Below are 15493 nucleotides of genomic sequence, written 5' to 3'. Positions count from 1 at the left end.
AACTCATCGATTAAAGTGGTAAGTCTGGTAATCATATCAAGTAGAGGTTCATTCTCCGTCATCATAAAAGTTTCATATTATGTGAACAGCATAACAACTTTAAATTTTCTAACTTGTATGATTTCTTCATGAGCATTGACCAGTTAATCCCATATTTATTTAGCAGTAGTGCAATTTGAGATTTTATTATACTCATTTGGTTCTAAATCGTATATAAGAATGTTTTTTGCCTTAACATTCTTTCTGAGAGTTGACATGTCATCAACAGTGAAATCAACTTTTACCTTTGGGACTTGAACTCCCTCCACGGTTTTCATAAGCTCAATAGTTATCCTATCTTATATTTCATAGCCTGGATGAAGTCTTTCATGCGCATTTTTCACCATCCAAAGTGTGATCCATTGAACATTGGAGGTCTGATGATTCATTATGCCCGATAGGTGGTGCAGAATTCATCTTGAATCTTATCTTAGGTGTTAGCCTTTATAAGATAACCTGCTATGATACTAATTGATGAATTACATGACTTAGAATTACTGATCTTATCTTTACTTTTATCTAAATGAACCAAGTTACCTAACGTGTTTCAGCGGAAAAGTAAATACAATAAAGTAAAAGCATAATATTTTACGTGGAAACACCCGACTCAAAAGGTGTAAAAATCACCACTTATTCCTCAATGAGATTTACTCCCAATTCCACTAAATACCAACGATCCTGACCACAAACAACTTACAAGATTATGTAACCTAAGGAATAATCAAATAAACCTTATGTTATCACAAACCTCCAAGGTGTGTGCTCTCAAGTCTTCGAGTTGCCCCCAACTTGAAGACTAAAATCCTAATTCGGTTTATCGATCACAACCTCATGTCCTGACTTTCACCATTATTCCCTTGCCCCTTTGGACCATGCTGGCTTACATGTTTCATTAGTCTGTGTCAATCTATCAAAACTTCATAGGCCCAACAAAGAACAATCTATTATAACACATATACAAATGATGTGGTGTGTATTGATTCATTGGTCATATATGTATATAACTTCATAAACAAGCTCAGGTACATACAAAGTCGAATACTCAAACACATGGCATACCAATTAATCAAGATACACACATATTTAATAGAATTCAAATACAAATATGTGGTGTATCTAAATTAATTTATCTGTTATAATTCTGATACACAACAGATATTAAGCAGAAACAAGCTTAGATACAAGAATATTCAATTTTTTGTTGCTAAAGTAAGAATGAAATAAATTTGATTTCTTTTATTATTTTTAGAATTGTCATACATGAGATACTTAAAAATTATTAAACGGGTGATTTTCTCCTTAAATTATGCATTTCAAATACGTTGCTTAATTAACCAATTGTTATATTTTGTATCTGACTTAAACGTATGTTAAATACATGTATTTGGAAGTGCTAGCTACATGTATTCGACATTCGAATTATGATAGGAGTAATAATATTGAAAACCAATTTAAAGGGAATTAAGTTGCTCCTAAATTAGTGAAATTTGTGTTCTTTACAATTATTATTTTTAAAGAAAAAAAGAAGGAACGCAAATGTTAGCCAACTCGTGTCTTAAAATCATCAATTTATTTTAAAAGCCATGCAAATTTTTTTTGATTGAAAGTACAATTTCGGGTAGAGTGACCTTGTAAAAAAATATATCATAATTTGAATTACTTTATCGATATAAAAATAAATTAAATAACTTTCCTAAGTAATTTCATATATTTAAAGATTGTCTGAGAAATATACTCGGTATATTTTTTTTATTAAGGAGCACAAAATACCTTCTTCTTTTTTTGTATATTTGATATTGTGAAATTTCACCAAATATATGGTTATTGTTATTGATCTTGTAATAGGGCATGTTATTCATGAGATAAGGTGAGTAGGGGCGGATTTAGGAAGAGGTGTCACGTGACATTGCTTCGTCGGAAAAATTGCTAAATAGGTACATACGGTTATGAAGCAAAAGCAAATATACAGTTTTATATAATAAAAGTCACTGTTCGAACAATAGAAGCGTGTAGCTTTGCTGGTTTTTGTGCTGAAATTCCTTAGGCAAGGTTGCGTGTTCACTCCAACATAGCCTCATCATTGTTTATGCTTTTTTTTTCTTTGACCTTCTTTGTTTAGTAATTATTTGGTATTTTGTTTGCATAAACAAAAATTTAGTATAATATTATCAAGGAGATTAATTTGAATACATTTCACAAAAAAAAAAAATCATTGAAAAAAATTATAATGAGTTATTTATTTATTTTTTTAGAAAAAATTATAATAATATACATGAACTGTGTTTTATTTGTGTTTTTTTAAAAAAAAAAAATATGGTTTATATTATTTAATTTATTTTCTCATTTTAAAAGGAGATACCGCTTACAAAAAATCCTGCGTACGCCACTGAAGGTGAGATATCTTTATGATTGAGTTTGAGATAATAATTTATACGTTATTTAGTTGAAGATATTAACTTATTATTTGCCTTTCAATAAAAAAAAATATAAATTTAATCTCAATTAATTCTAAATACTCCACTTTATTCTATTTAATTTAATATTATTTTGTCACATCTCTCCAAGGAATAATTAATTCAAAATTTATAATTCCTGATTATAATCTAGAAATATTTTAGTCGAACCAACCGACCCCTATGTGCGCAAGATTAAGAGAGTGTTTGGATTGACTTAAAAAATTGATCAAACATATTTTTAAGTCAGTTTTTGACTTCTGAAAGTGTCTGATAAATATAAAAAATAACTTAAAATAAGTCAAAAATAACTAAAAATAAGTTAAGAAGTTTTTAGCAAGGTAAAAATGACTTATTTCAAGTTTAAAATAACTTAAAATAAGTCAAAAATCAAAAATAGGTCTCCTCCTACTTTTTTCTTTTTTTTTAATTTAAAAATCATTTCAATTTGATTTTTATTTTTGACTTAAAAATTACTTTTTAAGCCAATCCAAACGTGCTTTGAATCAGAATAATCCAACCACCAAATTACACATTTCATTTCACATGACATGTCATTTCATTTTACTTTTTCTTCATGTCAAGTCTAAAACACTAACTAAAGTTGATGTCCATGTCCCAAGTGAACCTTATCCACATATTTTAGATTGCACTCATGCCGTCCGTTCTATTTTATATGACACTTTTTTATATGATACTTTTTGAATTTTGAGATTCAAATAAATCTATATTTAATCATAAGTTTTTCATAAAAATTTTAAACATTTTGAATTATCGATTATTTTGATTGATAATACTTTTTACGTAGTTTACAAATATATAAATTTCATTTAAAAAAGATTGAAGATTTCATATGTAAATTATCGATCAAACTTAAATTATTTTACTCTAAAAAAATAAAACGTATCACATAAATTGAGACAGAGAAATATATACCTTTATTGAGGTTCTGCTATTCACAAACTTACAAACCAAAAAAAGATGCTAAGAGAGAGATGTAATTTGTTGGGTTGAATTATTCTCCTTAATTTGGAAGGTAACATATATATTCTACTATATTATAAAAGGGAGTTTAGACTCAATTATAATATATAATATTCAAGATTGGTACTATTCCCAATCTTCAATATTATATATTATACTTGTAGAACTTTTAAAATTTCTATTATGCCCAATTATAATATATAATATTCAAGATATATCATTTACAAATGACTTAAAAAGCATTAAAAATTACAATAATTATCAATATATATATATGTTATTTTAAAAGGGAGTTTATGCTCAAGTTCTACTATATAATAAATATAATATATAATATATATATTATTTTAAAAGGGAGTTTATGCTCAAGTTCTACTATATAATAAATATAATATATAATATTCAAGAAAGTTTCAATCTTGAATATTATATATTATACTTGGGCATACTAGAAATTTTAAAAGTCCCACAAGTATAATATATAATATTGAAGATTGGGAAAAGTTATTATACACTCCCTTTTATAATATAGTAATATATATATATATATATATATATATATATATATATATATATATATATGTCACAAATGGAAAAGTCTCAATCAAGGAAGCAACATATATCATTTACAAATGACTTAAAAAGCATTAAAAATTACAATAATTATCAATTTAAAATATTTAAAAGTTATATAATAAAATAGGTTGACTCTCAAAATTGTATCATGCTCACATATATTGGGACAGAAAAAATAACACATATCATTTTAAAATTACCAAAAAAGTATTATAAATAATAATAATCAACAACTTAAAATATAGATATTTTAAAAGGGTTAATTTTGTAATTTTATCCATATCACATAAATTAGGATAATATGACCAGTAATGTACGTTATTTCAAAGTTACATAAAAATATTATAAATCACAATAATTAATAACTTAATTTTTTTTTAAAAAACATATGAAAATTTGGATGACTCTCCAAATTTCATTTGTGTCACATAAATTGAGACAACAAAAATAACATATATTGGGTCCATTTTAATTTATTTGTCTTATTTTTTTTATATTTAAAAATTGCGTAAAAATACTATTAATCATGATAATTGACAACATAAAATATGTTTTGAAAAAAATACAAAAAATTCCACTGATTCTTGAAGTGAATCTATCGTAAAAATACTATAAATCATGGTAATTGACAACATAAAATATTTCAAAAATGTTGTATGTGGGTAGTCTTATTATGCCTTAAATAGCGTCAAAGAAAGTACAGGCTTGTGATTAAAAAAAACTTATTCCTTTATCCACGCAAATAATCGCTTCAAAAACTCGATTATTAGCTCCAAAACATACCATTTATATTATTGGGCCCATACATAGCACGGGCAACATTATCTAGTAACAATATAAAACTCACTATTCCCAAAATGGGATAAAGTTATTTTTAGTTTGTCTTTTTCATTTGACTTGATTATGAATTTTAGCTCATCTTAAAAAAATAAATCGTCCTAAATGGCTAATTTCAATATTTTAATAAATAGGAAAAGGGGTCAATTTTTTCCTTGTGCTATATGAATTTTGTGAATTTATTCTTCGTTAAATTATATCTAATACTACTTGTGTTATTAGGAAAAAGACTCATTTTTTTATTGATTCCTAACGGAGTTCCAATCCATGGATAAGTTTAAACCTTAGTGATAAAGTATAATTCTAAACCTTAATGAAAAAGTTGAAGTAAATTTTAATTTGTACAACAAATTTGGGGGGATATGAAGTCAATTCATTTCATGTTGGAAATTTAGTAACAACAAAAACAAATACAAAATGACTTACTAACGGCAAGAACGTTAATGTATAAAAAAAATAATAGATGAAAAAGGTGTTCAACCCACCAAAAAATTAGGTTCTTTAGTATATAAACAAGAAGTACTAAAGACAGAGTATTCGATCTAATCCATGACCCGTTCTAACTCTAGGAGTTGGGCTACTCGGGTCAGTAATTTTTTTTTAAAAAAAAAGGAAAATGTTAACTTCTTCAACTTATTAAATTTGAAAGTTCAATTTTTAATCATCTAGTATATTACTATCAATTTAGTTTTGAAATAATTATAAGTACCGTTGTGAATTTAAAATTTGAAAGTTAAAATTCATTTTTCACACAATCCTCTCTTTGCCTGTCTTTATTTTCTACTTAGTTTTTCTCTATTAGTATACATTCAACTTTGATGTTTCAATTTTAAACTTTCATCTTTCATGGAACTTAATTAAAATATTTTTAAAAAATATTATAGTGTAGTGTAATCAATTTGAAACTTGAAAATTTCAAATTTCAAAGTTGAGTTCTAATCATGTAGTGTAGTAAATTTAAAAGTTTGAAGCTTAAAAGTTCAAATTTCAAATTTCATCAATCTTCTTTTCATCTATCTATACTTTCTACTTAGTTCTTGTCTATTATTCTATTTCCAAGTTTGAAATTTCAATTTTCAACTTTCATCTTCCATGAAATCAAATGAATTAAAATATCTAAAGAATTAATTTGTAGTGTAGTATTATCATTTATCAATTTGAATTTTGAATCAACATATAAAAAATACAAATAATATATAAAAAAGTATAAATATATACACGATATATACACATGCAATATATAGATCGAACATTCACAGAATATCCTATATATAAGATATATTTAAAATAGACAATATACCCAAATATATGTACATGTATACATGATATTCACAAATTAATGCGATGATCTAATATATGTAATTAAAGTGATTTTAGGCTAAAATGTAATTAGAATTGACCCTAAAAGAGGAACAAAATCCAAAGTAAAGGACTCAGTATAGAAATGAGGCCAAAATAGTGCTAATATAGCTATTTCGTTTGCACGAACAAGAGATTCTCGCAAGTACTACAATTAATTATTTAAGGTTTATAATGTTTTTTGTCATCGTAATGTTTATTGCTTATTATAATTACTTTTGTTCCTTGTAACTAGTTATAAGTAGCTAAATATTATAATTAGAGTTATGAGATCGATCTAGAATAAGGATAATGACAATATTTTTTTCATGATAAATCTTCGCACGAAAGTGCTAATCATTGTGCATAAAGGTTCTTTCATAAAAATTACTTATCTTTTTAATAGTTGCAAACGTTAAGAACTTGCATGTATTCTGACTTGCTTGACTAAAAAAAGTTAAGATTAAAAAAAACAATCACTAATAAGAATTTAGGACAACAAACCCCATCGAAGAGTTTGATCTAGAGATAGGATGGCTAACTTGAGACCTACGATGATGATCAAATTAAATACACACCCAAGTGCCAGAAGGACTAGGGTGAAATTCATCTGATTAGGTCGAGCGATTTTAACGACGTATAAATTCGTGAGTTTTACATCGTAAACACACCTGAATGAGTAGACAATTAATTATATGTTTAAATTTTGATATCTTTGGAACTATAACTCTAATTCAGCTTTAATTATTGAATACAGCAATTATAGCATAAAGTAGTTTAAACAATATTTCCAGAAAACCCCATTTAAAATAGTAATCATTAGATTGAATTATTTCAATAAATTATAATTTTTCACCACACTCTCTATGAGATTTGACCCTAACTTAATTAGATCACTTTATTTGGCAACAACCGGTTTACACCTAATTGAGGTGTAATTTGAATGACACCATATGCCTTTTAGCAAACTAATAATCTGCCATCATACTTAAAAAGTTGATAAAATTCTTAGATAATAAAAAGTACCATATCAAAGTAAGTGCCTCTGGACAAAGTCTCTCCAAATTTCTCAACTATAACAAACTCAACCTTATCTTATTTGGTCAAATCATTTTCCTTTATGGTAGTTGAATATGCTTGTTAAATAAATAAGTGAAAGTAAAATAATCAAGTAAGTAAAGTCATATGGTGAGATCCCTTTACAAGTTAAATTACTATTTATTTATTATAGGTTATAAAGGTTTATAATACATCAATCAATCAATAGAAAACCTTCGTTTGAGCCCAGAAGTACTATAATCAATAGTTATAGTTCATGTGAAAATATCGTTATTGGTGTCAGCTAATATTCCTCTATTACAGTTTCGATATTGTACGATCATATATGGTGTATCCTTCCTTTTTGGCTATGAGCATTCTTTGTTGGTGCCATGTGTCCACTCTTTATTCCACCACGTGTACAAGTTCTTTTTTTCCCTATACAAAGCAAATGGATGTCAACTCAAAGACTCAAAGTTGTTTTAGACATCTTTGATTAAAATTTAAAAAGACGAAAAGACCAATGACCTACCAATATGGCCTGTCCGACGTAAAATACTTGCAAGACTTGCCTACTAGAAATTTAAAATGTACTAGTTAGTAGGAATCAATGTTTTAAAAGGCGGGGTGTGAGGCGAGGCACAGTACGAAGTGGGCAGTGGCAAAGATAGAAATTCTATCAATGTTTTAAAAGGTGGGGGCGTGAGGCGAGGCACAGTACGGAGTGGGCAGTGGCGGAGGTAGGAATTCTATCAAGGCGGTTCAAAAAAAATGGTGTTGCCTAGAATCGAACCCATGACCCCGAAGCTCACATAGGCGAAATCTTGAACCCCATCAACCGTTGAGCTACTCCTTTGACATATGCTTAGGAGGTTCAATTTTAAATATATACACGTACACAAAAAAATTGATCTTATATATATAGTGTAATTTTTTTACCCAGGGGGTTCGGATGAACCCCGTGGACACAATGTACATCCGTCCCTGGAGTGGGGCGTAAGTCCCGAGACATGAGGCATAAGTTCCATGGATCTATGAGGCGTAGTCTCATGTATATTCAATATTATAATTTTATTACTAAGAAAATAAGCAAACGTAAAACTTTCAATGATTTTACAAATAAATTTAAATAAATAACCTATAATATATAGAAAAAATATTATGATTTTTATTCGAGATAGATATTAATAACCAATAATGAAGAAAAAAATATATAATTACTATTTGAGAAATATCATTACACCAATGATAAAAAAATATGATTTAAAGCAAAAAAAATTTAAAGAATTAGTAATTTTACGTCTAGGGCTTACGTTTCTATGCTCGAGGCTTACGCACCAAATTCTAGGACTTATGTTCTATGAATCTACTTCTTCAATTTGCGTCCCAGAGCATTTTTGGTATCCCCCACCCCGACACTCGCCCCCAAAAACATTTTTGAAAATACTGGTAAGATTATATATCTTTTCTTAAAATTAAGGTGTTTGAGTTAGCCTACGCACATCCCAATTTCTACCTCCCACTAACACAAATATCAGATAACTCTGTTCACTAAAATTTGAATATATACATAAGAAAATTATATTATCTTTTTATTGGGTTCAAATTACAATGAGAGACATGCAATCTTATGTCAAAACAAAAGGAACTCCCTAAGAAGTTGTTGAACCCTACATAAAATAGATGGTTTAATTTTCCCCTAATGATAGATCTATCTTACCAGTGTTTGTCATGTCAAAAAAGTTCCAGACACTTAACATGATATGTGGGGTTTAATTTTGATGAGGATAATGCGATTTACTTGGCATTTTTCAATATGTGTCACCAATGATAATATATTTTGGCCTTTTATAGTTGAATTTAGTGTTATAGTCATTTCTGCGTCATGTACGTACTTATTTGTCTATTTTATGATAGTTAGTTTGGATTAAAAGAAAAAAATTAGTGATGACTCAAAATATTTCGTGTTATATTTTTAGGAAAAAATGGGGCACTAAAAAAAGTTGAGGCCCCAAGTTATTGTTTTAATTGTTTTATGCTTAAAGTCATCCATATTGATGAGAATATATGTATAACCAGTGTTGATGAGAATATATGTATAACCAGTGGCATAGTTAGGATTTTTAATAAGGGGTTCATAATTTGAAGAAGCAAACACACAAACTAATCGAATTAAGGGGGTTCGACATCTACTATTTATACATAAAAAATAATTTTAACCTTATATAAATAGGACTAATATTTTCTGCTGAAGGCCCGTGTATAACGAGCTAGTTTAGTTATGTACCTATGGTGGAGATCAGAGGACTAATGAGAGTGGGTCAACAACGAGCAAGCTTTTAAGTCAAGCAAGTTTTAGAAAAATAGGTGCATATACAAACAAGTGAGGTTTGTTAGGTCTAATTAGTGGACTATACATGATATTAAAGTCGAATTTCCACGATACGGCAATGGGACAAATTAACATTAAAAAGGGGGGGGGGGGGGGGGGTATTAAATCCCCGGGATGAATGTGACACTAATGAAGAAGCTAGGGGGGGGGTCAAAGAGAAGAATATATTAGGTTGGTAAGTTTTCAAAGAAAGGGTGCATATGATATATAGGCAAATCCCAAAAAAGGACGGGATAGAAAATTGAAGATTTACCTAAGATAGAGTACAAATTCACATGGTACGCATACTGATTTTTAAATTTGATATGGAATAACCCAAAAAACAAATATGTGAGTCTATTGGATCAAAGTAACTATATATATATAGTCGACTTGAATATGATTATGACCCATATCATACATAATATTATGAATATTGACACTTATATCAACTTTTCAGGATATATTAACCATTTTAATTAAGCCACAAAGTTTTATAGCCTTAGTTTGCATAATATTTAAGTGTTGTAATTTCATTGAAAGGGAATTAGTATTTTGATATTGGTGAGTTAGAATTTTGCCCAATTTGTTCATTCTACATATAGTAATAGAAAAAAAGGAAAGACCTTACAATTAAAAAAAAAAAAAAAAGATCGTACGTATATATTACCAAATAATCCACATTACATAAACCCCCAAAAACAAAGGGAATTACATTTTTCTTCAACAGGAAAAAAAAGAAAGAAAATCCACTAGCACTCAATTAGTTAATAAAGGAGTCTTACAAGAAAATTAAATGATAAAATTAAAAGCCAAATAATTTTTTACACACTTCATATATGTATTTTAGTTTTTTCTCAACTTCCTTAATAAATAGTACTTAATAATATATCCTACTCAAGCCTTATGTGGAGGGCATTGATAACACTTAGTGAAGAGTCCAAAAGTGTTAATCTGATGTACAAAATTGACCATACTTGCCCACCCTCCAAATCCAAAACCAACAATAAAGACCCATACCACAACAAATATGTTGGTACAATACAACCCAACCCACCTTCCCAAGAATGATGGTGGTTGCTCCACCGCGTTCTGTCAAAAAAGAAAAGTGTGTCACATTAATTAAGATGGAGAAAAATAATAATCGAATTTTCATTAGGATTTTTTGTAGGTACCTCTCTAGCTGATGGTGAAGCAAAAGTAAGCATGTGTGCTAAGGCAGGAATAATGTAGACTGTGAAGCTAACAAGTAGAGATCCAACAGATGAGTTGATAGGCCCAAAGAATGGGAAAACAATTGCCAAAAACCATATTGGAATAACCACAGGGAGTCTTGCCATTGCTCTTTTAAACAAGCTCTTTGTCTCATGAACTCTAATGAACTTCTCCCATACAAAGTACAATGGGGTACATGCAAATCCAAATGTAATAAACTACACACCAAAAAAGATTTATAAGTTATTAAGTCAAAAATCACTTTTTATAAATACATATTAAATCTTAAAATAGAGAGAGAATACATAAACGTGTCATTTAATTTAGTCTCAGCTAGTATTTATGCATTTCAATTTAGGGTGTGCACAAGTAGAAACTTAAACTATCATAAAGCTGAACAAGTAGACACATACGTCCTACATGACAAATCGCGTGAGATTTATCATGTAGGACGCACATGTCTACTTGTGCATACCTAAAGTTGGAGGGTACAAATTTCAGATCGATGTCAGTTAAAACTAAATTAAAGAACACGTTTATATGATTTAATGTAAAAGAAGAAAAAAAGGTTTGTAGTGACCTGATGAATAAGCATGAGAATGACAGCAGAGTCTCTAAATTTAGTCTTTGGCAACAAAGCCAAAGCATTAGAGTGGGTGAGAAGTGCATCTCCAAAAGCCCAATACACTGCACTTGCTGATGGCAATGTTAGTGTTAACACATATATTGTTGCTATCAAATATATCGTCTTGAACTTTTGTGGCTTCCACATTGCATGCATTATTTCCCTACATTCACGCACAAAATTAGGTGAAAACGATTCAGAACTTTAAATTTAATGAGTTTAATATTTTTACATCATAACTTATAATTGATTATAGTTTGATAATTAAAATGCCCTTCGGGTGAGTACTTTATGGTCAGGGGCGGCTCAACAAACCTAAAAAAAAAGGCATTAGCTTTAGGCTCTTTAATTGGCCTCGTTTTTTAAGCAATACTACGTTATAGGTATTTTTAAAAAAAATATATATAAATTTTTCATATAAGAGAGAAAGAACTATTAGAAGTTTGACAAATCCATAATATTATGTCTCAAGAAAGATTAAACAGAAAGGTTATGATCATGAACTTCCTTAAAATAAATTAAAATATAAGGTCTTCGATCGAATGTAGTTTTAGGCCACTAATATGTTTGAGCCGTCCCTGTTTGTGGTAACCTACTTATTCGCAAATCACACAACGCATTAGATAAGCTTCATATGATAAACTCACACTAAATAATAAATAAAAATTGAATTCGATCTCAGATCTTTCACATGGAAAACGCACCTCCCAACCACTCAACCATACCCTTGCGGGAACATTCATAACTTAATTACTATTAGGTACCGGGTTTTGTGGAAGCATGTTCCCATTAGTGGAAAAAGGATATGGAGCTAATAAATAAATTATAATCATGTGTTATGTCTCTGGTGAAACAAACAAAAAAGAGTATCTAGATAGAGATATAGATATAATAATTAAAATATTTATCTACTTGTGAATTTGTTAAACATATTAAATTAATTAAATTCTGACTTACACTGTGACAGCATGGCCACCAAAGGTGTAAAGAATGTTTGTAGCCCCAGTGAAGTAGAGAACCATTGTTGTTGGTCCTGAGTGCTTCACTCCCTCAACCTTTTGACATGTCACAATCAATTAAATAATAATTAGAACAAATGAAAGTACTAATTAGCATATGCTATTTCTAATATTAAAAGTTAAATCAAGCCAAAACTAAGCTTTATTACCTCCCATAGATTATACTTTTTTCTTTCTCAAATCCAATGTCATGTATTTTTTATAACAAATTTTATAGCTAAACAGTAAAATCCGTCCCTAATTCTATAAGCACCATATTAACAAAAAAATGTTAGCTACGACCAATTTAGCAACAAAGTTTATAGCTTTAAATTCTATTTTTTCTCGTAGTATTTCAAAAAATGAACATTATATCTAAAAGCCATGCATTTTTAAAAAGAAAAGTAATTCTCAAAATGCGTTTTTCATTTGATAAATTGCTTCCTCAGCTCACTTTTTCTTGTCATATTTCGTTTATCGAGAATCAAACTGTATGAATTTCAATCAATATTTTAAGATGTTTTTCTTTGTCGTTATAACTTTATAGTATATATATTGTTCGGACATCTAAATTAACCTTGCTAATTCAATTTAGTTTTAAAGATCAATCAAATTAATTCTCGTAACATGAAATATGACAAGTAAAAGTGAGCGATACGGAGAATAAGAAAAGGAAAGTAGTTATTAATAATTCACCTGTCCATTGAGAAGAGAAGCTATGGTAAGATACCATGCAGTGTAAGTAGTCATAAGAAGGCCTACAAATGACCAAATTCTGTAATTGTGGAATGAAGGAATGAACACTGTTGTAGCACAACATGCTCCAAATATATACGTCCAAGTTCTCTTATCAAGATTGTCATTAATATAATATATGTTACTGCAACAAACAAAAATTAAATTAAATAATAAGAATGTTTTTGGAGTATTATTTATTTTATTAAATAATGGGAAAAGGTACAAGTATCCCCTAGACTATAATCGAAATCTCAGAGACACACCTTAACTCCTATTACCCTCCTCAACCCATATTTTTTTTAAAAATTTGTACACCTTTTGGCTTACGTGGCATCCAAATATCTTCCACGTGCTTCAATTGCGTGGAGTCGTACGTAAGCCAAATGGTGTATAAAATTATAAAGAAAAATGTGTTTTGGGTAATAGGACCTTAGTTTAGTTAATGTGTGTTTCTGAGATTTTGGTAATAGTCTAGGAAGTACTTGTGCCTTATCCCTTAAATAATTAAAAACTTCCTATTTAATTATTTACGTACTAATCTTAAATCACGGGTACCAATCTTGATCAATTCATAATGTTATTTCAAATCTTGTTTATATATTTTATTTTACTAATTTAATAAACACATGATTACCTTGCACATGCAATTAACTGAATGACTGATCCAAATAGAAGAAAAGTGCAATTAAAAAAGAGGCCAATATTTCTCCAATGTTTTCCTAGTAGTCCATCAAGAACTTCAAACCACTGCAAAATTTCAAATATGTATAAAAAAATAATGAAAAAGAAATAAATAAATCGATATGAATCTAAATTAATCGGAGCAAACCTGAATGACATGATTTCTGAAGTCAACTTTTTCTCTTTCTTTTCTAGTTCTGTACTCAACATAGAGCACACTTATAAGATAAGCAGTCCAGCTTCCCATCAAACCATAGAAAAGTTGGAATAAAATTCCAGATAACATTCCAAGTTGTGAAAATGAATATGGAAGTGTAAGTAACACTTGAGCAACCTAATATATCATACAAACTAAATATTAGAAAAATTTAACAAAATTTAAAAATTAATTTTCTCTAGAAATAAATATGAAAAATTAAATTAACCCCCTTCACAATTTTACAAATTAATATCACCATTTTTAACTTGGAGCATAAATTATATATGTAAAAAAAAAACTCAATTTTCGATAAATATCAACTTCAAAACCATCACTACTAGGAGGGGAAAATAGGAATTAGCCATGCTTAAATTTTATAGCTAAACAGAAAAATCCACCGTTTATCCTATTTAGAGATATATTAGCGAGCGATAGATTATCAAAAATCGTAGCTACGAGTTATTTAGCGATAAAGTTTATAGTGAATTCCAATTTTTTTGTAGTTCATAATTTCAAATGCACAATATTGAATTCAATGTTAAAAACCTTACAAACTGAACTTGTTAAGTTTAAATTCTGAATCTATCATAGCATGATAGATACACTACTAGAAAACAAGAAACTAGTGACATACAAAATTTTGTAGCTAAACAACTAAAATTTCATGTTAATTTCATTTAGCTATGTATTAGCGAAAGATTATAAAAAAAATTCAATTAGTTAGGAGTCTTTTAGCAATGGTTAATTATCGATAAATTCTGTAACTAATTCCATATTTCTAGTGATAATTAATATATTAGCATAGCAAGAAAGAAAAAAAGAACCTGGTTAGAAGAACAACTAAACCATGCATCATAAACAGATCCACCATGCCAAAAAAAATTGGATAATTTGTTTCTCACAGAATTATTTGAATTTGTTTCTTCTCCTTCTCTCTCCATTTCCAAGTAATTACCAGCAATAACTGTCTCAACTTTCTCAGAAGCCATAATGACTAATTAATTAACTCTGGAGTGAGAGTTTTTGAACTAAACAAGAAGAAGAATATTGGAATGAGATTTCCCCAAGTGATTAATTATGTATGTATAAATAGAAAGGAGGAAGGTAATATTTTCTTTTAAAAATAAAAATAAAACCCCTTTATTTATACTAGTTGTTTATTCATTTTGGTTATAAGTTTCTAGTTGTATTATATTGGAGCAATGATAGAGTCACCCGTAAAGGCACGGGTCCAGCTAGAAGCTCAGATACGGATTTGATCGAATTCATCAGTAGCTTTTGCTTAAATAGTGTATGTGTGCTAAAAGATTCGCTAAATATGTACTCCCTTACAATGGCGGAGCCAAAATTTCAACTAAGGAGTGTCAAAATATAAAGTAAATTATGTAGAAGTCGAGGAGT

The 15493-nt window shown here is 28.8% G+C and overlaps 2 protein-coding genes across 3 annotated transcripts in view; both read right to left on the bottom strand.

Moving 5' to 3' along the window:
* The window catches only part of LOC125809192 (uncharacterized), a 511850-nt gene that overhangs the window by 249286 nt on the left and 247071 nt on the right, over positions 1-15493 (bottom strand). The window lies entirely within an intron of this gene.
* Positions 10280-15200, bottom strand: LOC125809151 (auxin transporter-like protein 3). The gene is made up of 8 exons (XM_049488804.1): positions 14917-15200; positions 14042-14227; positions 13847-13959; positions 13171-13354; positions 12434-12531; positions 11432-11639; positions 10812-11069; positions 10280-10728 (listed from the first exon to the last, which is right to left on the bottom strand). Exons 1-8 carry the CDS (start codon positions 15079-15081, stop codon positions 10534-10536), a joined length of 1407 nt encoding a protein of 468 aa, XP_049344761.1. The 5' UTR covers positions 15082-15200; the 3' UTR covers positions 10280-10533.

The sequence above is a fragment of the Solanum verrucosum genome, unplaced genomic scaffold, assembly GCF_900185275.1.
Source record: "Solanum verrucosum unplaced genomic scaffold, falcon-dt-bn FXZP01000062.1, whole genome shotgun sequence".
Classification (NCBI taxonomy): Eukaryota; Viridiplantae; Streptophyta; class Magnoliopsida; order Solanales; family Solanaceae; genus Solanum; species Solanum verrucosum.
This window is presented reverse-complemented; position numbering and strand designations above follow the sequence as displayed.